At 45.6% G+C, this 27,476-nt stretch overlaps 1 protein-coding gene across 2 annotated transcripts in view; it reads left to right on the top strand.

The window, feature by feature from the left end:
• The window catches only part of NRAP (nebulin related anchoring protein), a 515,982-nt gene extending 492,451 nt beyond the window's left edge, over window positions 1–23,531 (top strand). Inside the window, exons 36-42 of one of the 2 annotated variants that reach the window (XM_069611850.1) lie at window positions 4,865–4,969; window positions 6,613–6,711; window positions 7,077–7,181; window positions 7,975–8,082; window positions 9,743–10,054; window positions 20,032–20,184; window positions 23,037–23,531. In XM_069611850.1, coding sequence (XP_069467951.1) covers window positions 4,865–4,969; window positions 6,613–6,711; window positions 7,077–7,181; window positions 7,975–8,082; window positions 9,743–10,054; window positions 20,032–20,184; window positions 23,037–23,147 — 993 coding nt within the window. In that variant the 3' untranslated portion in view covers window positions 23,148–23,531. Of the gene's footprint in view, window positions 1–4,864; window positions 4,970–6,612; window positions 6,712–7,076; window positions 7,182–7,974; window positions 8,083–9,742; window positions 10,055–20,031; window positions 20,185–23,033 lie in introns of both variants that reach the window. The other variant, XM_069611849.1, reaches the window with a different exon arrangement.
• The last annotated feature ends 3,945 nt before the right edge of the window (window positions 23,532–27,476 follow it).

Raw genomic sequence — 27,476 nt, 5'->3', positions numbered from 1 at the left:
TACTGATAGAAATGAGGGACCACAAGTAAGTAGGGGCATGGATATATTTAAAAATGATACTCTGGTGTCTGAACTGAAGACGGGCAGTGGCGGCAACAAGTGCAGGGATGCAAGCGGAGGTGGACAAGATGTGAAAACATGGGAGTCTTGCTGGATTGGCAGGTTAGAAAGGAATGAGCCTAATGCAAGTCCAAGAGTTGGCACATTGTAGAGATGTGCCATATAGAGGAGGAGGAAGGGACAACAATGGTCCTAAATATTGGGCGGAAGACGAAAGGCGCAGGGGGACAAGAAATGCAAGGAGCACAGAACACAGAAAGGGAGCAGAGAAGGGGAGAATTCCCATCATAGAAGTTTAGACGAGGTTCTGTTTGGTTCTCCGTGACCTTAATGCAAGCCTACACATATCTGGATTCTTGATAGATGGAACATACCAGAAGGGGTGAGGGAGACTTGGCTATCAATGGGTTATGCCTAAATTCCAGCCACTATTTATCGGTTTTATTAATATGATTATTAATAATAGTTCTTTTGGAAATAAACCAATACATAAATAAAATAATACTTTCTCGGTGTTGATGGAGTGTCAAGGACCCTGAGGGTCTGATTCTGATCTCTTGTAAAACGAGAAAAGGGTCATTCCTGATGGAACCGACATGTGTCTTATTTGCTGCGTATTATGTGCCTATGTTTTTAGAAATACAGAATTTGGAGCACATAAGAAAAGCATCTTTCCATCTCTGAGTGGGGCTTTCTTGTAGTCAATGGAGCTCTGAATCAGGACATGAGTCAATAATATCTATTCGGCTTTCTCCATTAAGAATTAAACAAAAATAACATTTAAACTAATTATTAGAACAACAAAAAAAGCAAACAATGCATTGTGCTGCTTCCACAGGCTTGTTTAGTTGTGCAGTCACAGCTGCCTCAACAGTCTTGCAGATGAGGGGAAGTCTTGAGATTGGACAGCACCTTTTTTAACTTAAGCATATTTAAAGCCATTGAGAAAGCGACCTGAGGTAAACAAGGAGTTTATAATGGTTCTGATCGGGTCACCTCGGGTCACCTCTCACCGTGATCATAGGTTTACTTGTTTTTGCTGAACATAGGCCAAGAAGCAAGCCAGAGAGGTTGAAGGAAACATGTTTAAGTTTAGGTTTAAAGACTGAGAGCCAGATACGTCACTAAGGGGGGGCTATAGCCCCAGGTCTTTTGGCTGTAGCCCCGGATAGAAGCTCAGCGGCTACAACCAAAGGGTTTGGTATCCCCGAGTCCCTACAGTCCCAACATTAGCGTAGCCCCAGATCTTTTCCAGACCGAGCAACAGCCCTGCTCAGAGCTCCAGGAAATACTTGAAGAAATAATAGTTAGGGGTAAGTAATTTTTCTTGCATTTCAGTGAGAATATTCCCGACTTTATTCTGAAAATCAATTGTCTATGTCACCATGGAGATGTTGGGAGGTTTTTGTGACTTGATCAAGGAATGTAGTGGAATGAAGATCATTCAGGATTTTGAGTATTTCTTTTGAGGTCTTTTTTAGCAAAGACCTTTTTGTAAAGTATGTTTTTTTTTTTGCATTTAGGATGTTAGTTTTGTAGATGCGTGAGGTATCTTTAAGAAGGTAACGAACCTCTGCAGTTTGGGCTTTTAGAAATATGCGTCCTATTCTGCACAAATGTCTCTTTTTTCTTGTTCAGACTGCTTGAGTACCATGGCTCGTTTTTTCATTCATGTTTTTCTTGAAACACTTTGTTTTGGAACCAAAGAGTCTGTGGTAGAGGATAGGGTATTATGAAAAATATCCAAATTCTCCAACGATTTTGTCATAATTTGGCAAGTGTGACATCAGTGGTGTAAAAGGCAGGGTAGTCATTGCTGTCCATTTTCTAATATGCATTTGATTAGAGATTGGACACATGTCCACTTTGGTGAAAAATTGAAAAAGGATTCCCTAAGTGATCATTACAGGAAGTGGGCCGGCGGCGCGGGGGCTCATGAGACAGATGTGAAGATGGTATTACCCGAATTGACATCACAATTGACCTTTCGACCTAATTCACGAATTACAGTGGTCTTAATTGACCTTCTGTACAATTGACCTTTTAATTATTATATTTATATATAAATATCAGTGATGTCATAAATCATATCTGTGATGTCATCTTTGATGTCATGGGTGTTATTCTTAGCAGTGCACGGTGGTGGTGCGAGTTATGGTTGCCTAGCTTTCCATAACTGGCTCCAACACCTATTCCTGCTCATCCATGAACAATCTAGTACACAGTACATACTTTTAACAAAACTGCTATTTATCTTAAAATGGAATCAGCTAATGCCATAACACACGTGCAAAATTTTCCCCTGTCCACCTGACCCTCCATATTAGTGTTTGGTGCTTCTTCAGTCATTTCTATCCCCACGTTTCGGTCTAAGCTCTGCTGCCAAAAAAGAAAATGCATTCAAAAACAATAAAAGAAATGTTCCTTTAGGAAACATCTTTCACAGTTAAAAAATAGAACTAAAAAAAACGTATAGACTCAATCTACTTTATATTTCTCAGTAAAGTACATAGACTCAATAAGATTTTCCAACATTGCCATTTGCATTTTGTGTTATGCTAATGGCAATATTGTGGCTTTTATCCTCCATTCCAGGAATGGAACGGTGGATACCGGCCTGGCAGCCCAAGTTATCAGCCCAAGCATAGCGAGGGTGAATAACGAGGTCTCTGGACCATTATCCCACCATTCCAGCCCCTGTAATGGGGGATGAAGGCCATTAGCACCCTAGGTTCCCAAAGCGGGAACCCAGAGTGCTAAAAAAAAGGATTTTCCTTCCTACACCGTCCCAGTATAGGAAGGAAAATCCTTTTCCAAGATGGCCACCATAGAAAGGAAAGGCAGCGTTCCATACAGGGCCCCTCTTCGCTTTCAATGGCAGCCTGCAGAAGGCAAAAAGAGAACTCTATGACCATATTACCACATGCACATTTTTCTTCCTTTTCAAATCTATCCCAATTTCGAATAACTTTACCACAAAGTCAGTCCCAGGTGGACATGGCCACTTTAACCCCATGTTTTGTTCCTCATGGCCATGGCCAGTAGCCAGATTGTCTGGATCGTGACCTTATTTCATGACCCAGACAATCTGGCCACGGCCCATGGCCACAGGCTACACCTCAGTCACCGGGGAGGCGGTGGCAGGCCGTGGTGGTCATTTCACTTTCAGGTGGGAAAGGAAATAGATAGGTAGGGTAAATGACCGCTGGACTGAAGCATAAGGGATCATTACGCTGACCCCTTCTGGGGAGGCGGTGGCAGGCTGTGGTGGTCATTTCACTTTCAGGTCGGAAAGGAAATAGGTAGGGGAAATGACCGATTGACTGAAGCATAAGGGATCATTACACTGACCCCTGCTGGGGAAGTGGTGGCAGGCCGTGGTGGTCATTTCACTTTCAGGTGAGAAAGGAAATAGATAGGTTGGGGAAATGACCGTTTGACTGAAGCATAAGAGATCATTACACTGACCCCTGCTGGGGAAGTGGTGGCAGGCCATGGCGGTCATTTCACTTTCAAGTGGGAAAGGAAATAGATAGGTAGGGAAAATGACAGCTTGACTGAAGCATAAGAAATCATTACACTGACCCCTGCTGGGGAGGTGGTGGCAGGCCATGGCGGTTATTTCACTTTCAGGTGGGAAAGGAAATAGATAGGTAGGGGAAATGACAGCTTGACTGAAGCATAATAAATCATTATAGTGACCCCTGCTGGGGAGGTGGTAGCAGGCTATGGCGGTTATTTCACTTTCAGGTGGGACAGGAAATAGATAGTTTGGGGAAATGACAGCTTGATCGAAGCATAAGGGATCATTATACTGACCCCTGCTGGGGAGGTGGTGGCAGGCCATGGCGGTTATTTCACTTTCAGGTGGGAAAGGAAATAGATAGGTAGGGGAAATGACAGCTTGCCTGAAGCATAATAAATCATTATAGTTACCCCTGCTGGGGAGGTGGTAGCAGGCTATGGCGGTTATTTCACTTTCAGGTGGGACAGGAAATAGATAGTTTGGGGAAATGACAGCTTGATCGAAGCATAAGGGATCATTATACTGACCCCTGCTGGGGAAGTGGTGGCAGGCCGTGGTGGTCATTTCACTTTCAGGTGGCAAAGGAAATAGATAGGTAGGGGCAAAGAGGAAAAAGTAGACCTCAGACAATACAAGAGTTGGAACATATCATGCAATCAGATCTTGCGTTTGCCTCTTACACATGAATAATTATGTTCATTTTTCTGCTTTCATCAACTAAGCACTGAAGGATTTAAAACATCATTCTTACTGTTTTAGAACTTTGCAATGTTCAAAGGGCCTAGAGAATGAATCATTTATGCAGACTCACATCTTTCGAGGGGGCATATCAGAAGCCTTTAATTAGCGCACCGCGAGGGGAGCCTCCCGCGAAGCGTGGAAGTGCCACGGGTGCGGCGGGCCCCGCATTAGACCACGCTGCTTGGAACATACGTCGATGGGGCGCACCTGAAAAAGGCAATAATTAGCAGTGCTGTTAGTGACAGAACCTACAATGGCTGGCAGCCTGACACAAAAGGAATGCGTGATGCCGGCTGGATCCATGCTTGGAATCGAGGCGGCGCACCCACGGGGGTTCTCCGGCATCACGCCCGCTGCATTATTCAATGCCGCGTCTAGCGAACGCATGCAAACAGTTTGACTGCAAGATTCCTTGCCGCATGTTTAATCAATGTGTGAACTCTGAAATATTAATGCTGATCAAGGACGCTTTGCTTTCAAGGCCTAATAGTTGTGGGTTTAACATTGATGGAAGCTAACACGTTTCTCCCTCGACAGTCGCGCTACAAATCGGACTTGAACTTCATGAAGGGCGTCGCCTGGGAGGCCCTGGGATCTCCCCAGATTGAAAGCGTGAAGAAGGCTGGAGAGCTCATCAGCGAGGTACTGGGAAAAGTTTGGGTATGTGGGGGGACGGGGGGGGTGTTGTGGAAGTCCAGAGGAGTTTTAGCCTGTGGATGGGGAGAAGAAATGGCATCAATTAACTGTATGCAATGTTTTTATATGTAACACTTTATGTATGCTCCAGGTTACTAAGCCCTCTTCTTGTAACAGCGCCTCGATGCCTTAGGGTTGTTTGCACGCTTTATAAATTTAAAAATAAATAAATAAGAGCGATGTAGCATTAAGCAGGGGTCCCATTCAGCTTTATACTGATGAGAACACACTCAGCGGCCAACCATTGTAAAATGCTACGTCGCCGTTTTGGCAAATTAATATTTACGGCGCAGACAGTTACTTTGAGAGTTTGATGATTGACCTGTACTACATTGTTGCCAGCTTTTCATACCAGTCGAGTAACGAGCACCACAGGGTTTAGTAAAAGCCATGTCAATTTTGTAGAGCGGGATGAAATGACACAATTTTGATTGCAAGTGTATCGTAAACACCCATGTTGTGTTCTGATTCTGGTAGTTGGGCTCCATAACGAAAGGTGTCTTGGGACTTTGGAGTGCTGTTTTTGGCTTCTTTTATGGTCAGCAGCACTGGAATTGGCCACAGTGTGGCAAGGGAAAGACACTGTGAACTATGCCTTCTTTCAGCAAGACTCGGGGGCGCAAATAAACCTACATTTACATGGGGTAGGGAGGTTAGTTATGATAGAGCAAATATGATAAGTGTTATTACATGGCCAGACTGGTGTTTTGGTGTAGCCAGTTGAGCCATTTTTTACTGTGGCATGACATTTTTTATTGCATCTATCTATGATGAAGGAAATGTAATAAGTGTTATTACGTGACTAAATTGCCATTTTGGCACAGCCAGTATTGACCTATCTTACTGTGACATGGCATTTTTTACTGGGCTTGGATGATGAAGCAAACATAATTAGTGTTATTACGTGTATGAACTGGCCTGCATTGGAGCAGCCAGTTTTTTTAAAATGTTTGCTTATTGTGAAATGGCATTTTTGATGGCAAAGCCAACAGGAATATGTTGTTACATGTGGGTAGTGGTATTTATTGGCAGACACAGCTCAGACATATGTTCTTATGGTATAATTACTGGCATTATGCATAAAGCAAGCATGAGTATGTTCTTATATGGGCATACTGGCATTTATAGGTGCAGCCAACATGAAAAAGTATGGGGCCAACCAGCGTGGACATGTTTTTTATGCTGCCATATATTGTGGGGAAAGGCATAATGAAAATGCTCCTGTGCACTGTTGGTGAATTCCATCTATTGCATGTTTTCATGAATTACTCCACAAAACCGATTGCAAACTGTCTGGCTTTTCCCCCAATGTTTCATAGAAAGTGGGCTGTATAATGCACCATTTTAACCCATTATTCAAAATTGTATGTCAGGACGCTCCTCCAATTAAAAAACCAGCCAGCAGTGGTAGTACCAAAGGAAAAGTTTAACTTAGCTTAGCTCTTATCACTGGAGAGACGGACAGTATATTATATTATATCACCCTAACAGACTTTTCTTGGATGGTAGGGCCATTGCTTGAAAACTAGATTTCAGTTTCCAGTGAAATAAACCATCTTTAACAAATTGCTTTCTATTACATTTTTCAGAAAAAGTATCGTCAGAACCCAGGTTCCATGAAATTTACTTCAGTCGTCGACTCTACTGGTCTAGTCCACGCCAAGTCAAGCTATCTCCAGTGCAGTGATGTACGTATGCTTCAAAATCCCAATGAACATAATCCCGGCTCTGCCTCTTTCTTCTGTGTGACTGTGAGCAGGTCTAATTTTCACTCTCTCACTACTGGTTCACTGCAACGGACCTGGGGTTGACCAGTTTTCACACTCGTCCACTCTCCTTTTTCAGAAGAATGTTTTTTGAGGTGCTCCCATTGTATGTTAGTGATGCCAAAATCCTGTGTTGTCCAACTCTGAGTCCTTCATTGTTGCAGGAGCATTTCCTCAGTTTAGAACCACATGAACATCACCCTGTGCACTACCAAATAGGAATGATCCTGCGTTCATGTGATGAAACTGCATGTTGAAGTCTTCTTTAACATGTCTTGGTTTCACAGAGACTCTACAAGGCGGGCGACTTGGAGTCCATGCACCGATGCTCCCTGCCTCCAGACCATCCCGATTTCCTAAGAGCCCGCCTGAATGCTTCTCACATCAGTGATGTAAGTGACACAAATCTATAAACAGAGTTGGAACAGGGTAGTGACAAAAGCCTTGCCACCGTAAGCGTGAAATCAGAATGTGATCGATGGAAACGTTAGTGCCAATGCTTCTCAACCACCAGTAAAAGTACTGGAGAATATATCAATCCTTGTCTCTGCCATTACTCAAGGGCACAAACCATATCCAAATGAGTCTGAACTCAGCCACCAAAATGACAATCTAGCCAGTACTGTTAGGTCAGGGATGAGAACTGAAGGAACTGTAGATGGGTTGCTGGCTTATTGGGCTTCATGGGTAAGAGACAGCTTGGGGCTTTGGGGCCATGTAATGGGTGGCTCCCCTCACTTAGGGAGACCCTCTAAGAAATCAAAAAGTGATTGATGGAAATGCTTGAGCCAGCTCATCTTGGCTATCGGGGATTTGCTAGCTAGCCTTCTAATCCATCATTGTGTGTCTTGCATTTGCCATTAAAGGGGGCGACCAACCACAACTTCTGCCGATTTCTATCCATCTCAGTCCATTCAGACTTTGGTGGGTGATATGACGCTTGGACTAGTGTGTGGTCCAGAATAAGGTGGGACTTGCTCAGACACCTACATCACACACTACAATAATACCGATGTGCTTTTTTGGGGAGTTGTATACAAAGGTCAGGCATTGCCACTGTGTAATCCCTTTCTTTAGGAAATTGCCCTGTGTGTAAAAGAAAATTCACTCACTCTAAAGATACTATCTTTCATGTCCTGCTTATCTGAATGATTCTCCAGAATGAGTTTATTTCTTTCCCCACAGAAAGCATACAGAACCTCCTGGGAAAGGACTCGAGCTGCAGGGTACGACCTCCGATTGGATGCAATCCCTTTCCAGACCGCCAAAGCTTCCAGAGAGATCGCTAGCGATGTAAGTTTGTTGGAGAGTTGTGGTAAATGAGAAGATGCATTGGTGTAGTCCACCGGCAATGAGGGCGGCCATTAGATGCCAATGGATGATATGACGCTGTCTGTGTAACTCTCCTGCGTATCTCACATAATTCTCGATGCCACACAAGTGTACTGTAAGTGAAATCGACATTTGGTCATAGCTCTCTTTTTGTCTTACCCAAAGAAGCTATCTCCTCAACAAATATTGCCACTTTGTTCGCTCCAAAATCTCTCTGAGAAGAAGCTGATACAGCTCTTTGGGACACTATTGTTTCAGCACTAGGTGTCTCCTTGTCTTTCAACAGGGATCCTCATGCCTGCACAGGCATGCCCTGTCCACAATGCTCACACATCTTTCGGTGGAAGGAGTTTCACATGCACTCAGGAAAGCGATATAACGAGAGCACTGATGGGCCAGAAGGAATGTACACTCACGTGGGAGAGGAGCATCCCAAGGAGCAGTGGGACATATCCTCCCCACCAATGATCTCCTATTATTTAAAAGATTGTTTTGTTAATATTATGGGCCTCATTATGAGTTCGGCACGTTACCGCGCCACAATGCCAAACTATGGGTTTGGAGGTAAGGTGGAGGAAAAACAACCAGCAAAATGCTTGAGTTAATTCCACCCTTTACTACCAAAAAACTGCCATTTTGTCAGAATTACAGCTGGTGAAATTACTGCCTGTGTCAATTCCGCCGAAATCCCCATAGTGTCCTACGAGTTCCATAAATAGGGACTAACACACCATACCGCCACTTGTAATCCAGCGGTAATTCTGCTGGACCAAGTGGTGGTAACGGTAAATACATGTGGGCGTATCTCAGGAGATTTACTGCCGAGATAATACCAAACTCATGATGAGGCCCATGTCTTTTTTACTCTGCAGAGAGGAACTGGTGGATGCCCGTGCAAATACTCTTTCTGTATGTCAATGTGAAGAGGATGCAGATGTTTTGGCAGCCTGACCTGGCCATGAGTCAAAGTGACTGGGAAAGTGACACTCTTTATGCACGTGTTTATGCATTTAATCCTGCCACCTGTAAAGTTGTGCAAAAAGGTTGTATACTAATTGACCTTTTCACAATTGACCTCGGGAGAAATGACCTCAGGAGAATTGACCTAATTTAGAAGGTCAATTAGGACATATATGCCCCCCCGCAATTCCCCACCCAATCCAAAACCCTCTGCAATGCCCCACCCAATCCCCTTATATTTGTTATAATCCAAAACCAACCCAACCCAATACATATTTAAAATAACTAAAATAATATAAAGGTCAATTGTGCAGAAGGTCAACTAGGACCACTATATTTAGGTCAATTAGGACAAAAGGTCAACTGTAAAAGGTCAATTTGGGTAATACCACGCAAAAAAGATGGCACCACCCGGGAATGCTCTCGGGTGGCTCGAAGCAGAGGGTGGAGGGTGTTATTCTTGCCCGCTGTACCAGCCACCTGATTGGCTGAGCACCCTTTCCCAGGTGCAATATGAAATCTCTCTTTACTTGGAAATCTTTCTCTTAAAATATTTTTGATTTGGTAGATTCACGCGAAGGTTAGGGACCAGATATCGATTAAGTCAAACATGTAAATTAAACTGGACACTGAGAATGCTGCCTTCTGGTCTAATCCACAGTTCAGGTACAGAGAGGCCTTCGTCAGGGACAAAGGACATCCAATTGGATTCCGCAGTGTAAACGATGACCCCAAAATGAAGCACTTCCTGAACGCCAGTAAACTCCAGAGCGCGAAAGCATACAAGCAGCAATCCGCAGATTCCAGGTCTCAGTACAAGATGGAAATGGACCAGCCTGGATTCCGCCACGCGAAGCAGAGCCAGCAACAAGCCAGCGACGTCAACTACCGGCAGCATCTGCACCAGTACACCTGCGACCCCGAGCAACTCAACCTAAAGCACGCCAAGGAGGCCTATAAACTCCAGAGCGATGTAAGTCTTTTCTATAGACTCTTTGGTTGCCTTGTTTCAAGTTATCTTAAGTGAACTTGTAAAGCGCATGCTCTACATTGCACTTCTACAGCGCTCACTCACTATTGTATCTGCCTTTTAGAGCTCATTAAGGCTGGGGTTGGTGACCCACGAATAGTGAAGCCCACTGAGAAGCTATCACCTCAGACAATGTATATTTCTCTCATGTATACTCAGTGCAGATATCAGGAATCCTGACTGGATATTACTCTTCAGTCAGTCAATGCCCCAAGCTGTCATGGTCATCATTGTTTTTGAGGCCAGGCTTCAGGAATAAGTGGGCACTCTAGTGACTGGGCAGTACTGCTGCTGTTGAAGCTCTCAAGCAAAAGTACAGACTAAAGTTTAATACCAGTAATCAGAATGGCCCTACTGCTTCCCAAGGTTTGTGGTCTGTGCTATACCTGCAGGCCACAGGTTGGAATCCTAATAGGGATTACGACCTGTGACCTGCTGAGGTCCATACATTCAGAAGCATTGCATAGGGGGATAGTGATAGTAACACTTGGAATTTTCAGTGCTATGAAATGCTACAAATGGCAGTAGTAAGCTTTTGCTTTAAAACAAGTTAACATACTTACTGGTGGCATCTGGAGTAGCGTTAACTGATCTTACCTTCTCTCTCTCCCTCTCTCTCTCTCCCTCTTTCTTCTCTCTCTCTGCACTCATTTTCTGCTTCTGTCTCTCTGCTTCTCTTCCTCTCTCTCTCGCTCTCTCACTTAGAGTCTCATTGTTAAGTGTGTTTTCATTAGAGCCACAACATGAAAAAAACACATATATTGAAGTCAGGGACAGAGTTTTTCAATGGTTAAAAGTAGAATGAAAGGGGGGTGGTCAAGCGGCAAATCGAGCGGATGTTGTTCCTGTGAGTTCCCTTACAGAAGAGATGGCCTGGACCCTGTCGTTGGAGGAAGTCCAGCTGACTGGGACCCCATGTGAGGCGGAGGCTCTCTGGAACCGGGAGGAGGTCACCCGATCCGAATTGGTGGTGTAGGAGAGGAGATCGAACTCCCGGGTGTCACCCCGGAGTCCGGCGTGGCATGACAAGATGGTGGGCGGTGCTGTTAGAAGGCCCATTGAGGGGAACGGAGGCACGGGATGCCATCTCCTGTGCCTCGGGACCTGCCGTAGGAAGTGCCAAGTGATGCCTACCCTGGGACGGAATGGGGGCCTTGTGAGGAGCGACAGAGGTGAATGGCACCCTGGAGAGCAGCACCCGTTGAAGAGGAACAGCGAGCTCCGGAGCGCCTGGGGCACAGCAGGTGCGTGCAGAGCAATGGATGCTGTGCACCACACACCGCATGATGCGTGGCCCACTCCTGGATGCAGGGAGCATTGTGAAGAAGAGGCCACGTGAAGCAAGGGGCTCAGTCCCCCTCTTTAGTGAGGGGCAACGGCCTCAAGATATATAAAGCATGACAAAAGGGGAGGGGGCAGCTCCTTAATGTCGTGACCCGCACCTGGGGGTGGCCTGCTGCCTGAATATATAGCACCCTGAGAGGCGATTTGGAAGCCGTGGAGAGCACAGGTGAAACAGCGCAACCCTGGGGCTTGCTGGGCATTTTAGCAAGGGAATGCAGGAGCGCTCGCCTATCCCCCCTATTCAACGACTGAAGGCCTGCAACAGCATTGAGGAAGCGATGTCAGGGCCAACAACAAAAGCTAAAAGCGCATGCCCGGGGAACATCAAAGAGCTCCTACAGGTGCAGGAACGCATGGGGAAGAAGCAGCCGATTTCGGTTGATGCACAGGTCCACGTGCAGGCCTCACCCCAATCATCACAAGCGTCGCTGGACATTCCCTCTTTAAAGGTAGATCTCAGATCCATGCTCCTTGAACTGATGCAGGACATTCATGGTAGGGCCGACCAACTGGCTGGCTCCATCACAGAACTGAATGCACATATAAGGGCCGATGGCCTGGACAACGTGAAGATCACACTGGGGGAACAGGCTCACGAGCAAGCCCTGCTCACACAAAGAATGGACTGTATGGAACAGCAGATGGAAATCCTAATGCCTAAGCAGGAAGAAACTGAAAATCGCTCCAGGTGAAACAATGGCAGAATTCGGGCTATTCCGGGACATATTCCTGCTCAGTAACTGGGAGACTACATGGAGGGCTTGTTTCACCATATCTTGAAGCTGCTAGCAGGAGACAAGTTCATCCTGGATCCCACCTATAGTGCGTACACTTCATCTAAAATAAAAAAAACAAGCTTACCCCGGGCACTTTTTCAAGGGTGCACTTTTTCCACCAGAAGGACGCTGTAATGACAGAACAACATCATGTATAGAGAGCATAAACCAATGCTTTTCCAGGATCTCTCCCAGCTGACTCTACCGGGTTTCCCACGCTGGCTACTTTTCGACATCGGAGAGAGAAAGAATAACACGCCCAAAGAAGAAGAGGCAGCATCTGTTTGGGAGACGGAGCAGGCATCGACTGGAAAGGAGAGTGAAGGAGGTCGAGTGACTCTCTCTGAAAGCGTGGCAAGCTGAGGTGCCCGGCGGGCAGAGGCGGGCCTTCTTGATGGGGACTGCTCATGTACTCAGAGCCGAGTCCGGGTGACCTGAGGACGACAAAGAGCCTGCAAGGGGAAACTTGTCCCTGGGGTCGAGGTGGAGGCCCAAGTTGTTGGTAAAGCAAACTCTGAGACTCAAGAAGTACTGGGGGTTTATCACACTCATGGGAAGTAAAAATATCTTGGGATTGGAGGTGTGGGAGGCCGCAGTTTGGACTGTATTGCATCTGGCGTTGTAGGGGTGGGGAAGGTGGACGAGAGGGTCAGAGATGGTTAAGGGTCGGATTTTACTAACCAGGGCGCACAGCTTTGTGGTTATAGGCTGGTTTAGTTGGTTCACTTTTTATGATTTGGGTTTATGTTGGTTCTCTTTACATCACCAATGGTCACTGACGGAGGAAGAGGTCTGGGGATGGCCGAACCACACCCCGCCTGCATAGGGACTGTAGGCAGTCTAACGCAGTGCAGATAGACAACACCTTACTCCCGTGGCAGACCAGAGAGTGGGCTCTTGGAATGTCCAGGGCCTTAATTCCCCAGTAAAACCGAAATCAGTTTTAAGGAGGATGAGGGAAGTACAGTGGCAAATTGGGTTTCTTCAGGAAACCCACTCCCTGGCGAGAAACGAATGAGGGATGGGGTCTACTCACGGGGCTACTTTACCACATCAGGGTGGAATACCAGAGGGATGGCAATACAAAACATAGTTTGCAGCTAAGGATACTCTCAGGGACCCCAAAGTGAGATTTGTTGTTATCAAGAGCTGACTTTATGAGCGCATGATAACATGCATGGTGGTTAATGGCCCTAACAAGAATCCGAATGGCGACTTCCTCCGCTTGATCCCGGTGGTACATGCTTTCACAGAAGGATAACTTATTCTGGGAGGTCTTCAATTGCGTGGTAAATCCACTCATGGACAAAACCGCACTGGCTGGTCCAGCGGACTTGAGAACCTTAGGAGCACTTACGAGGTTACTGAGGGGACTTGATCTAATGGAGGCCCTGCGATTTCACCCCCAAGGGGAGAGGGACTACACGTTCTACTCCGCAGCGCACAGAAGCTGTTCGAGGCTAGATATGCTCCTAATCACCCCATTACTGATCCCCAAAACCCAGGCAGTAGATAGAGCCAGTGGTAATAACAGACCATGCACCAGTTATACTTACATGAGTGGGTTTAGCGCCCCTCCCCAGGGAGCAGGCATGATGGTAAATAAAGGAGACGGCACTAAGGGATCAGGTGACTAAGCAACACATCATGGACACCACAGGCAACTACTTTCGGGAGAACGATCAAGGTACGCTTCATCCTGGCCTGGTATGGGACGCGGGTAAAGCGGTCATCAGGGGGGAGCTTATTGGGAGGACTGCAGGTTTAATGAAGGCTAAGACCTTAGTGCAGGAAGATCTGGAGCTGGAGGTTAGGACTATGGAGAAGGAGCATAACATGAAAAACACTTTGTACGCTGTGAATAGTCTGATCAAAGCTGGACGCGCTGCACATGGGTCAATCAGCCTCGGCGGTCTTACACATTAAGCAATTCTATTATTTAAAATGGTATAAGGGAAACAGAATTATGACAGCCAAATTAAGACAAGTAACATTGCTCAATTGCATCAGGGCTCCAAGTGACATCTTGGGGGTAATTAGGCACGGGGAGTAGGTGAAGACTCGAATCATAGAAACCTTTTACGAGTGGCTCCTGAAAGGAGATGAAGAGGGGAATGGGGAGGACTTGGAGGGCTTTCTTAACTCAACGCATATCCTGCAGCTCTCTGAGGCAGAGTGAGAAGGACTGGAAGGTCTGATCACGCCTCTGGAGGTGGCAGGGGTCATCTGATCCCTGCCGCATAACAAAGCGCTGGCCCTGATGAGTTCTCTGCAGCTTTCTATAAAGAGTTTTGCCCCACACTAAGCCTCCACCTAACAAAGGTTTTTTAACTTGTTCCTCCACACTGGAAAGATCTCAGAAACCATGATGGAGTCGAGAACAACACTTCTATTCAAACCCGGGAAGAGCCCACTGCAGTGTAACTACTATGGGCTGATAGCGCTGCTAAACAGCAATTTACATTTTTTTGCCAAGATCATGGCCAATCGGCTAATATAGGTTATCCTGAAATTGATTGATGGGGGCCAAACAGGCTTTATTCGACAACATCCGGTGCATAATGAACCTAATAGAATGGGGCGGCAGCTCACAGCAGATATCGGTTCTTTTATCGTTGGATGCAAATAAAGCATTCGACTCTGTAAAAAGTCCCTATATAGCGAAGGTGTTATCAGTTTATGTGTTTGGAATGAATTTCACGAAATGGGTTCTTGCCAGCTTCCAATCCACGTTCACGATAATCAAAGTGAATCAAAACTTCACTAAACCAATTACCATTGGGAAAGGTACCCGTCAAGGATGTCCCCTGTCCCCACTTATTTTCTCCATAGCAAAGGAACCCCTGGCACACAAGATAGGAAATGATGAGACCATTCCAGGCATCTCAGTAGAGAACAGGCAACATAAGATCATCCTGTATGCAGACAACATTGTTCTCTTCCTAGGAAAGGTCACCGAGTCCAGGCCGAGAGCCATCACAGTTCTAGAAAGTTTCAGAGAACTCTCAGGGCTCATGATTAATTATGACAAGTCAGTTGGGTAGAACATTGATGAATCTGAGCGCACACTGAGGGCACTCCATTCAGTTTCACAAGTCAAGTGGGCCAATGACAAACTGAAGTATCTAGGGGTGATCTTGACGCCGATTTATGAGACTCTTCATAAGGCCAATTTCCTGTCACTGCTTAGAGAGTGCGAGGAGGAACTGGACAGATGGGATCTGCAACACATCTCCTGGCTGGGTAGAATCACAGCAGTCAAAATGTCCCTGATCCCAAATGTACTCTACACCTTCCATGCCCTCCTGGATTGACGATAGTTCAAAATGCTGGCATTCATTTGGAGTAAAAAGCGACCTAGGTTAGCCAGGAAAATGCTAACATGCTCGCTATGGATGGCGGCCCTAGGGGTTACCTCAATCAAAAGGCACCTGATGGCAGCCCAGATAAGATTAATGCTTGAATGGATTCGCCATGAGGGGACGACACTGGTGGGGTTGGAACAGGGGGTCACAATGATGCCTCCCATTCATCTGCCATTCATGTATGACTCCATCGGGGAGTGCGGGAGGCAGTTACTTCGAGCCACAGAGGTCTCTCAGAGATACTGGTAAAGAGATTGCAACATGTTGGGAGTCTCTCCGGGTCTGGGGTTGCTCTTGCCAGTCATTGGGAGCCTAGAATTCTCACCAGGGATGGAAAAACAGACATTCAGGAAATGGGAAGTGGGTGGCACGCTCAGGCTGGGTCAAATGTCTGTAAACACCACCCCACTCACATATGAGGAATGGAAAACAAAATCCTTGTTGACTGAGATTGAAAGGCATAGACATATGCAGGTCAGGCACTGGGTTACCAACCCAGAGGTAAAGAAAAGGTGTGTTAGGCCTCCCAAGGGATTGGAACTACAATTGGTAGAAGGGGCCTCCTCAGGCCAGACGGCACAGTGTTACAGGTTGTTAGATTCTGCACAAAACACGGACACACTGACACACATGCATAAATTGGAAGAGGACCTAAACATTGAGATTCAAACAACTTTGGGGGAACATATCTAGGAACGGGCGGATAAGGCATCGTGCTGCACAAGTATTAGGGAGTGCACCTACAAAATCCTCCTGCGATGGTACATATCCCAAACTAGGCTTAATGGGTTTGATAAAAACATATCTGCTGAATGCTGGCACGGTTGTGTGGAGAGGGGTATGATTGAACACTTATGTTGGTCATGCAGGGCATCACAGATATTTTGGAAGGCGATACTATCGCATATAAGAGACTTATAAGAAACCTAGCCGGTGCATCCCTTCCATAGGACCTCAAAGTGATCATTCACAGAGATTCGGATAAAGAGAGGGTATACCCACTTCGATGGCCTAGAGCCAAAGAAATCACACAGCTCTTATTAGCTGCCAGGCTGACTCTGGCTCAATCGTGGAAGACACGAGAGGAGGGCCCGATTGTTGACCAAAGGTGGGTCCGAATCTGGACCCTAATTGCTATGGAAAAGATCACAGCGATTTTAAGTTTGTTTGTTTGTTTGTTTATTCATTTATAATGTGCACCAGACCCAAGGGTATCCGGGTGCAACAGTTACAGGATATGCAAAGCTTAGGTTCAACAAATTACACAATAAGGTATATAGACAAATCAAATATATAAGCATTTATAAATTCAGAATATTTACATATTTACAGAGCAAAGAGGTCAGATGTATACGATTAGAGAAATCCCAATTACCATGCAGGGTACTCGCAAGGATAGGCTAAAGATCAGCGGACTTGAGCCAGTTTATGTAGTTGAGTCGGAATTTCGTGTAAGGTTGATCTTCTCTGATGGTATGTGGCAGGGAGTTCCAAAGTTGGGCAGCTTTTACAGGGAAGCTGCAACCGCTAACCTTAGAATGCTTGAATCTTGGGATAGTGAGAAAATTGGAATTAGAGTGTCTCGTGGGTCTAGTAGAGGTTCTCCTATGGAATCTGTTCATGAGATAGGTGGGGGCTGCGTTATTCAATGCTTTTATGTGTAAGGGATGCCGTTTTAAGCTGAATTTTGTTAAGGGTCGAGAGCCAGTTATTTTGGTGTCTAATTATAGTTATGTGTGTTTTCCTGGTCACACAGAGAGCCGCTCTTAAGGTGTTGTTTTGGAGGATTTGCATCCTCTGGATAATCGATTTGTTGTCCCCGATATATAGGGCATTACAATAATCAAGTCTCGAAAGTATAAGCGCTCTGGCCAGGATAATGCAGTTTTCATTAGGGAGAAAGGGTTTGCCAGTTCTAATGAGCTTGCAAGTGTAGGCTGTGGCGGATGCCATAGCGTTCACTTGTTTGGAGAAGGAGAGGGTAGAGTCAATGTAGAAATGAAGGGTCTTGACCTCCTTTGCAACCTTGATGAGATTGCCATCAATTAAAAAGGGGGAATTGGCCTGGTCTATTTTTTTGAGATTAGTGTGGGTGCCCAGGATGATAAATTCTGTTTTATCATCATTCAGGCATAGACCATGGGTAGCCATCCATGCCTGGATGATGAGGTACAACCTATTCACCAAGGCCAAATCCTTAACGTAATCCCCTGAAAGTGGGAGGAGTAACACATACAAAACTTTCTACACCGATTGGCTCCCGGTAATCACAGCATTGCAATCCCAGGAGCAGTTATATCGCAAATCACTCATTCTAGAAAGTTTCCATTTGTTGTAACCCAGGGGATTTTGGTGGCCCAAAGGACGAAAGTAAAGAGCGAGGTCTGGAACGGATATGGGGGCAGAGGTGTGGAGAGAGTGAACTCCGACAATGAAATAATGTCAGGATTTATATGGTGATGTATTGTCAATTGTTTTCTTTCACTTTTTGCTAGATCGATTCTGTTGGTTGTACCTGACCCTACTTGAATTGTTAAAATAAAATGCAAAATAAAGCTTTAAAAAAAAAATAGACCGAGGCAGCATTGACAGAGGCATGACCTGTAACAGAGAATGCCCTGGTATTTGGAAACATACACTGTATATAATATGTCCTGCAGTTTCACAGAAAGTAAGCATTGTGCAGATGGGGGCCGATAAGGGAAGGAGATGACTCTGCAAGGGTTGTCGGAACTAGGCGCCGGGGACTCCTGCTGTCTATTTATCTATCTATCTATCTATCTATCTATCTATCTATCTATCTATCTATCTATCTATCTATCTATCTATCTATCTATCTATCTATCTATCTATCTATCTACCTATAAAGCGCTGAAGCCCTCGGGCATCCAGGCGCTGAGACAGAGAAAACATAAGACAAGAAAGAACTACACAACAAAACACTCTGGGATCCATCCTAAGCGAACAACCTGGTCTTAAGGAGTTTCCTGAAAGTGGAATGATTTTCTTCCTTCCTAAGTGATTGAGGGAGCTCATTCCAGGCCTGCGCCACCCGAACAGGGAAGGAGTGGCCATTCCCCCAGACTCTTTTTTAAATTGGTTGACCTTCAGGGTACAGTCCTCTGTTGAACGTAGGGTCCTACTGGGTCTGTAAAACTCCAGTTTCAATTTTAGGTATTGGGGTGCGGACCCAAGGACAGTTTGTTGTTTTCTATTTTTTGTTCATAATTAGTGTTTGTGCAATCAGGGGTCATCAGCCAAAATGAAACATGTCCTTGGTGTTCGCAGAAGAAACAGATCATTGGCTTAGTTCTGGAAAGGAGGGACATTTTTAGAGACAACTTGATGGGCACTCTCGGCAAAATATTCTATTTTGAAAGAAGGACTTTATTTAATTGTATTAACATTGTGAACTGTCTCTTTTCACAATGTAGCGCTTCTAATGATCACTTCCAAATATATTGTATTCATTGTAAGGACGTTACACTTTATGGATCAGGATATAGGAGTCCATGGACCTAAGGGGTGGTGGAAGGGAGTTCCAAAACTGAGGGCTGGCCACAAACAAACACGTGTCCCCTCTGGTGATGCAACGGGGGCTGGGGCGGAGAATGGGGCCACCAATCGGTGTTGAAAAGCAGAATGGTGACAGCGAGTAGGATGGTAGGATCTGATTCTATTGGCAAGCTACGATGTGACTAGTCCATGGATGCATTTAAATACCAGGCAAAGTGTTTTAAAGACAATTAGTCCCTGACGAGGACACAATCAGAATGATACAAGCATTCTGATTGGCCCTCGCCGGGGCTTTGCCCAGGGATTCCAGCTGCCTTTTCCACGGTGGGGGGCGTGGCAGCCCCTCAGCCAATGAGGAGGCTCGAAGGGGGCCATCCCCGCTCCGTGCCTTCCCACGGCTGAGAAGCTGCCTTCGCCCTCCGCCGAGGACTCAGGTATTTTTTTTTTATTCCATTCCCTCCCACCTCCCCCACCCCACTTGCGTTCAGCCTGCTTTGTCCCCGGTGGGGGATGATGGCAGCCTCCAGCCGTGTGGAGACTCGGAGCGGGGCCATCAGAGTTAAAACTCTGGGGGGTTTCTGGAAAAGAACAATTTAACACAGTAAAACAGAGGATAACATAATATAATAGATACAATGGATGAATAGTTAATGATCAGGACTCTGTCATTTTACTCACTTTCATCCAAGAGGACAAACCAAAATGGGGAATGCAGAGTTCTCGTATATGCTTTCCTACTGAATAGATTTTTCATATAAAAGTACATTTCTAAGTGATTGAATAGATTGACAATTTTCTAATGCACCTAATTTGAGATGAGTCACTGATCAATGATCTGTCCCAAATTCTTTGCCTATTGTGGTGTTTATATTGGGCTTGTGAAATTGACTCCCAATGTATTACTATCATACATTTCCAGGTGAAATACAAGTCTGACTTAAACTGGATCAGGGGCGTCGGCTGGACACCGCCCGGCTCCCATAAGGTGGAGATGGCTCGACGGGCTGCCGAGCTTGCTTATGCTCAGCAGGTGGATTCACGGCCCACTTCTACAGAGCCCGAGCATCATCAGGTGAGAACACAATCATATGCTGAAATACCCTGACCTGCGATAGAGGGTCATTGCCCAACGGTATGTACGATTCCCCGATCTCTACCAAAACACACACATTTTAGTGCCATTGCTGGTAGACCCTAATCTTAATGTCTCAATTTCACTATGTGCTGTTGCATTGCAAACTATGTAAGCTTGACTACTAGCCTATATAACTAAATAGAAATGGGTGCAGCGGTATAGGATTTACCAGCGATGAAGACGCATGCGTATGGGTGAGAGAGAAGATACAAGATAAGTCAAGAGTTGGCATTATACCTAAAGCACCCCCACTCTAAGTGTCTCCCCCAGTCTTGTACTGAGAATCTACCATCCTTCAACCAAGCCCATGGTGAGGACTCCGTTCTCCCAGGACCTCTGGTTCACTCAGACACTTTATCACCTCCAGGCTCTTGCACGAGCCAAATTCAGGGTGGGACCCTTTGCACCCATCTCCAAGAATGCCAGCGACACGTATGTAATTCCTCATAGGTAGTCCAGCCATGCTTTGATGACAACAGGAATGTAGTGAGAGACAGGATGACATCTATCGAGGAGCATAATCACGGTAGATTAAGACCAAGGGTAGGACTAAGTAGAGATGTGCGTTATCAGAGTTGAATTCAATAGCTGTCTGCAGTTGTTGCAGACGGGGATGATAAATGTTGTATAGGGGTTTGGGAATGTTACAGGGAGGTGCACTATATGTTTTCATAAGTTATAGAAGCATAGAGAGGATCTGAAGTACAGACAGATACATTCATACCAGAAGGCAGCACCGTTTATAAGTGGAGGCATGGTGGATGAACATGACCAGCAATACAATGACATATCTTCCCACCAGTGAAGATCTGATACTGACATGACTCTGCAGCAAAGGAGATCTATGGAGTGAACGAGGTAAAAGATCAAGAAGGACTACAAGATCAATGTCAAATGTAGGGTTAAAGGAAAGAAGAAAGAAAATTGATGGTTGAGAAAAGAGGGGGGGGGGGATAACCTGCAACAAGTCTTTCTTGAACATAGTGTGTGACTAGCTTGTACTGTTGTCCTACAGGATAGGGACTTTGAAAAGTGTTCAATGGATCGAGTACTTCTCAACATGCTTGGCACTCTTTCCTTGACCTCATGAGGAAGACCCGGTGCGGTTGCTCTGCTAGGGTTTGGACTTGGGATCAGCAGGCCACACACAGACAGGTCTCTGTAGCAAACCCATTAACCTGCTGGCTTGGTACTGAGAGACATTCCCGGTCATGGGACACGTGTGAAGTGATAGGGTGAAAGATGGAAATGGGAAAGAACCCGTAAATCATCAGAGAGGACACACACACACACACCCCTATTTGGCTGTGCAGTGTTTAAAGCACAGGGTCAATAGCTGAACCTTGAAGGGCACCGTAGGAATTACCTGAAAAGATAGACTATTCCAATGCATATACCAGTACTAGACATATCCAAGCTAGGAAGCAGATCACCCAGAGGTACAGAACAAGATTATGGTTGTCATAATTCCATGCAGTGCTTAAGACCTCCCATTTTGAAGGTGTTGGTATAACAGGTGTTACTATGACCCATTCTAATATTGTTTTATTTATCAACCTCGCAAGGATGAAGCAGCGTAGGCCCTTCAGAGTTCAAACCCATGACTGCAGGCTGCACATATACTTCTGAAGCAAACACTTAACCTGAGGCCAAATGGCATAGAAAGAAAGAAGATCACTGCCTAGCAACTACCTGGCAATGACGAGGATAGGTTCTGGGGCGAGGGTCTCAGGGGAATTTGTGGGGAATATGCCAGATTGTGAACGAAATGGAAGGGGCATGGTTTAGCATTTTCTTCTACAGCAACTGATCCTCACCAGATGTATAACCTTAGACTAATCTCTGTCTGCTCCCCATAGTAGACTGAGGAGCTGAGATTATGCAGAGGTTATGAATCTGTGGGGATGCTCTTGCTATAGAATTATTATTACAGGGAACTTTTGCTGCTCCAGCAAGGAATCTCCACCAGAGTCATACCCATAGGCCAATCACTGGCCACCAGGCTTCAGAGTATCTCGGGGAGCGGACATTATGCTAAGGTTATGAATCTGGGAGGATTCCTTTGCTGGAGAACTATTGTCACTGGTTAGTAAAATGTTCTTCTACAGCAAGGGATCCTCGCCAGATTCATAACCTTAGACTAATCTCTGGCTGCCTGGCAGGTCCCCATGGTAGCCTGAGGAGCTGAAATGTTGCAGAGGTTATGAATCTCTGGGGGGTGCTGGAGAGAATTACTTTTACAGGGAACCTTTGCTACTCAGCAGGGAATCTCCACCAGAGTCATACCCATTGGCCAATCACTGGCTATCAGACTATTCTTCAGAGTATCCCCGGGAGCTGAGATTATGCTAGGGTTATGAATCTGGGAGGGATTCTCCTGCTGGTGAACTATTGTCACAAGTGGGTCACATTTTCCTCTACAGCAAGGGATCCTCACCAGAGTCATAACCTTAGACTAATCTCTGGCTGCCTGGCTGGTCCCCATGGTAGCCTGAGGAGCTGAGATGATGCTAAGGTGATGAATCTGTGGGGGGTACTCTTGCTGGAGAATTGTTATTACTGGGAGATTATCCTACTCCAGTAAGGAATCCGCAACAGATTCATAACCTTAGAGTAATCACTGCGTGCCTGGCTGGTCCCCATAGTAGCCTGAGGAGCTGAGCTATTATGCTAAGGTGATGAATGTGACAGGACACCGTTACAGTTAAGTAACATTTCAATGTTTGGTGTCTCTTTCTACAATGTCAATTCACTTTCTTCTTTCTCTCTCCTATTCTCTCCATCAGCAGGGAATGCACACTCAGCCGGGAGACGACCCCTTCCAGCAGAGTGGAATCAATCCCGATGCCTCGGAGATGCTGCAAATCAGAAGGAAGAAGATGCAGCCAAGGAAGAAATAACAACTCAGACTCTTGTGCAAGGTTAAGGCAGCCAGTAGAGAGGGGAATTCCTGAAAAACACAAGTTCTGCTTCCATATACTTGCACCGTGGAACTATTTGTGGGGGGTTATTTTGGCTAGTCGACTGAGCTGCCTTGAGAAATACCTTATGATTGACACCTTGAGTAGTTATACCCTGAGGATTTGATCTTCCTCTTGATATCTGAGTGGATGTGTTTGCTCAATATTTCTGATTGCGTTCATTTAAAAGTTGTACACAACATTAGTACTAGAAGACTGGCGGGTTCAGCTTTGTACTAAAAGAGAGAACACAGATTATATTTAGATTGTAGAATTCTAAAGGCATTTGTATTTAATAAATTAAAAGAGTCTTAGTTTTAAAAACCTTGTATTCCAGCTTCTTCAGGAGGAAAGTGTAACATTGCATTGAATGAAGAATGTTTGGTGGGAAGGGCATTTTTCTATGCATTGCTTATTCAAAACAATTGTGGTCTTGGTGAGATCCCCATAAAACGAATACGAACCCAAACTGGAGCATTCCATACTCTAAGATCTACCAATGCCGACTGAATAATTAATACACCAGCAGAAGCGAAACATGTGTATTTTTACATTTACCACTATTCACAACTAGTGATGCCATTGCATTGTACACAGGGCACAGATAAAGCGTTTGATTTTGCGATGCTATGAGTTATGCCCACTATGCACTGAGAGCGGATGTTCATTCTGAGAGTGCCATGTTGTAGCCTTAGTACATCATGCTCATCCTCAGAATGCAGACATGTAGTCTAAGTAAGTTTAGCATGTTCATCCTAGGGTCCACTGTGGTAGCCTCAGCTTTGTAGCATGGTAGCCTGAGTGTGCAGTGTTGAATACTCAGTTAGCTCAGCATGTTCATCCTGAGGATGCAGATGTGTAGCCTGAGTAAGTTTAGCTTGTTAATCCTAGGGTCCACTGTGGTAGCCTCAGCTTTGTCGCATGGTAGCCTGAGTGTGCAGTGTTGAATATTCAGTTAGCTCAGCATGTTCATCCTGAGGGTGCAGATGTGTAGCCTGAATAAGTTTAGCTTGTTAATCCTAGGGTCCACTGTGGTAGCCTCAGCTTTATAGCATGGTAGCTGAGTGTGCAGTGTTGAATCCTCATTTAGATCAGAATGTTCATCCTGAGGGTGCAGATGTGTAGCCTGAATAAGTTTAGCATGTTCATCCTAGGGTCCACTGTGGTAGCCTCAGCTTTGTAGCATGGTAGCCTGAGTGTGCAGTGTTAAATACTCAGTTAAATCAGCATGTTCATCCTGAGGGTGCAGATGTGTAGCCTGAGTAAGTTTAGCTTGTTAATCCTAGGGTCCACTGTGGTAGCCTCAGCTTTATAGCATGGTAGCCTGAGTGTGCAATGTTGAATCCTCAGTTAGCTCAGCATGTTCTCCCTGGGAGTGCAGTGTTCACACCTCAGTATAGCATATTCATCTGAGGGTGCAGTATTGGTGAGTGGAAACATTTATTACGTGCATAACACTGAATATGCTACCTCAAGCCACCTCAGTTAGCAAAACATAGTCATCCTGAGGGGGCAAATTTGCACCCTCGGTTAGTATATCATGTTCATCCTGAGGGTGCTGTGTTGTAGCCTCACTTAATATACTATGCAATACTTAGGCTGCAGAATGTTAGCCTCAGTATAGCATCTTCATCCCCAGGGGGCAGTGTAGTAGCCTCAAAAAGTCTGGCATGTTCATCATCTGGGTGGTGGAGTGGAGTATCCTCAGTTGGTAGAGCACTTTCATCTTGAGGATTCAGAGTTGTAGCCTCACTTATTATACCATGATCATCCCGAAGAGGTAGTGTTGTAACCTTAGTTAGTATACATTGTATGGTCTTCTTGAAAATGCAGTGTGGTAGCATCATTTAGTATGGGATTCTTACCCTGAGAATGCAGTGGTTTAACCTTAATTAGCACCCTGTGGGTGGGAGACAGCCAATCAGAAGGATAGAAAAGCGGGCTGATATTCCTGATCTAGCCCGCATTCAAAGCTGCCTGATCGCTGGCTCCCCAGTCCGCCATCTTTCCCCACAGTCGCAGTGATTTTGCCCCCCTATCCCCACTTACCTGTTTGCTGGGGTGGTGATTACTCCTGCAGCTTCACTCCTTGCTCCATTTGTTCGCCTCAACCATGGCAGCAATTATTACACAGTATTTTCATTCAATGAACGGGAAATGCGCAGCGCCCTATTCATTGAATGAAAATACTTTTTTTAACACCCAGGGTTACTGCTTTAGTAACCCGGGGTGCTAATTGTGTTATTAACTCGTTCCATGGGCTATACCGAGGGTAATGTCCTGGTGCCCTCACCTCGGGCTGACGGCCGTTCCCCCGGTTTAGCCCATGGAACGGGTTAATAACGCCATATTAGTATACCATGTAATCCTAAATACACAGTGTTGTAGCCTCAGTTGGTATAGAATGAACACCATGAGTGTGTGGTGGTGTGTTCCTAGTTGCTGTTGCATGTAATCCTGAGAATGCAGTGTTGCAGCCTCCGTTAGTCTGGCAGGCTTATCCTGAGGTTGCAGTGCTGGTGCCTCAATTAGTATAGCAGGTAATCCTGAGGACTCAGTGTTGTAGCCCCAGTTAACATGCGCATTCTCAGGGTGCAGTGTTGTAGCCTCAGCTGGTATAGCATGCAATGTTGAGGATGCAGTATTGTAGCCCCAGTTGTCACAGCATATCCATCATGAGGATGCATTGTTGTAGCCTGAGCTATTATAGCATATCCATCATGAGGATGCATTGTTGTAGCCTGAGTTATTATAGCATATCCATCACGAGGATGCATTGTTGTAGCCTGAGTTATTATAGCATATCCATCCTGAGGATGCATTGTTGTAGCCTCAGTTATCATAGCATATTCAACCTGAGGATGCATTGTTGTAGCCTGAGTTTGTATAGCATATCCATCATGATGATGTATTTATTGTGGTAGCCTCAGTTAGCATGGTATGTTCGTTTTGAGAATGCAGTGTTGCAGCCTCCGTTAGTCTGGCAGGCTTATCCTGAGCATGCAGTGCTGGTGCCTCAATTAGTATAGCATGTAATCCTGAGTACACAGTGTTGCAGCCCTAGTTAGCATGGCCATTCTCAGGGTGCAGTGTTGTAGCCTCAGTTGGTATAGCATGTAATCCTGAGTACACAGTGTTGTAGCCTCAGTTAGCATGGCCATTCTCAGGGTGCAGTGTTGTAACCTCAGTTGGTATAGCATGCAATGTTGAGGATGCAGTATTGTAGCGTCAGTTGGCATGCAGTTAGTAGCGTATGTTCATCCTCATGATGCCGCACTGTGCCTTTAGTTAGCATAGCATAAGTGGTTGCTGTGTCCTCAGTTGGTTGATATTTCATGCACATCCTTTGGTGCAACAGTCCCAGTGCTTATGGGTCCCTGGACACAAACAACGCAAGAGTGTTTTACTTGGAAGAGAGACTTATTTTTATCTTTCCGAAATGCAACACACTTCAATTATCTTGGTATCCCTGTGTAAGGCAGATGCCATTAAGCCATTGTAGATCTTCGTGGTGCCCAGTGCAAGCTTCACACGAGGCCTCACATGGAGGCCTCATGTGAAGAAAAGACACGTGCTCACAAAGAAAAGACGTTTGGAAGGAGAAACTGACTCCAACCACAAAGGTGAAGCAGGGGTTAAACTGGTGATGCAAAAAGAAACATTTGTTGATTAGAGCACCATTTTAGTTACATAGGATACCAAGAGAACACTTGCTTGGTACTGGCTGCACCGTTTTGGCGAGGCCAGGGGAGGAGTAGCAGCTTTTAGCCTGAGGGGCAGGTCCAAACTTCTGACCCAGGCCCACAATACAGCGTCCAAGACTTCCGGAACAACTAAACCTAATACCACCCACTCCCCCCTTGTAGTCCTTGACATTACTTGCCTTTTATGCAACATATCTTTCAGCTGTGTTTGTGTTTTCCTAGGGACCAGGCCCCAGGGTACCTCCCCCACATACCACACCTGGTAAAATTACTTTGCCAGGATAATATAATTTGGTGAAATGGGAAACCTGGGGTTTGAACCCAGGTTTCTTGTGTCCCGGTTTCCAACTGGACAGCAGGCTACATCTCCATTGGTAGAGCAGAGTCCGGGAGCCTGGCTTTCATGTAAGAGCCAAACACGCGCTGGCGTGGCAAAAGATCCATATCTAACCTGCTGCCTCCCCACCGCACAACACACAATCAATACCTGCCACCCTGTTCCCCACAACACAAGGACCTCACTTGGCATACTGCCTCCCCGCCAATATTTATGGATGGATTAACA

This window comes from Ambystoma mexicanum, chromosome 8, assembly GCF_040938575.1.
Source record: "Ambystoma mexicanum isolate Mex_15411 chromosome 8, UKY_AmexF1_1, whole genome shotgun sequence".
Lineage (NCBI taxonomy): Eukaryota > Metazoa > Chordata > Amphibia > Caudata > Ambystomatidae > Ambystoma > Ambystoma mexicanum.
This window is presented reverse-complemented; position numbering and strand designations above follow the sequence as displayed.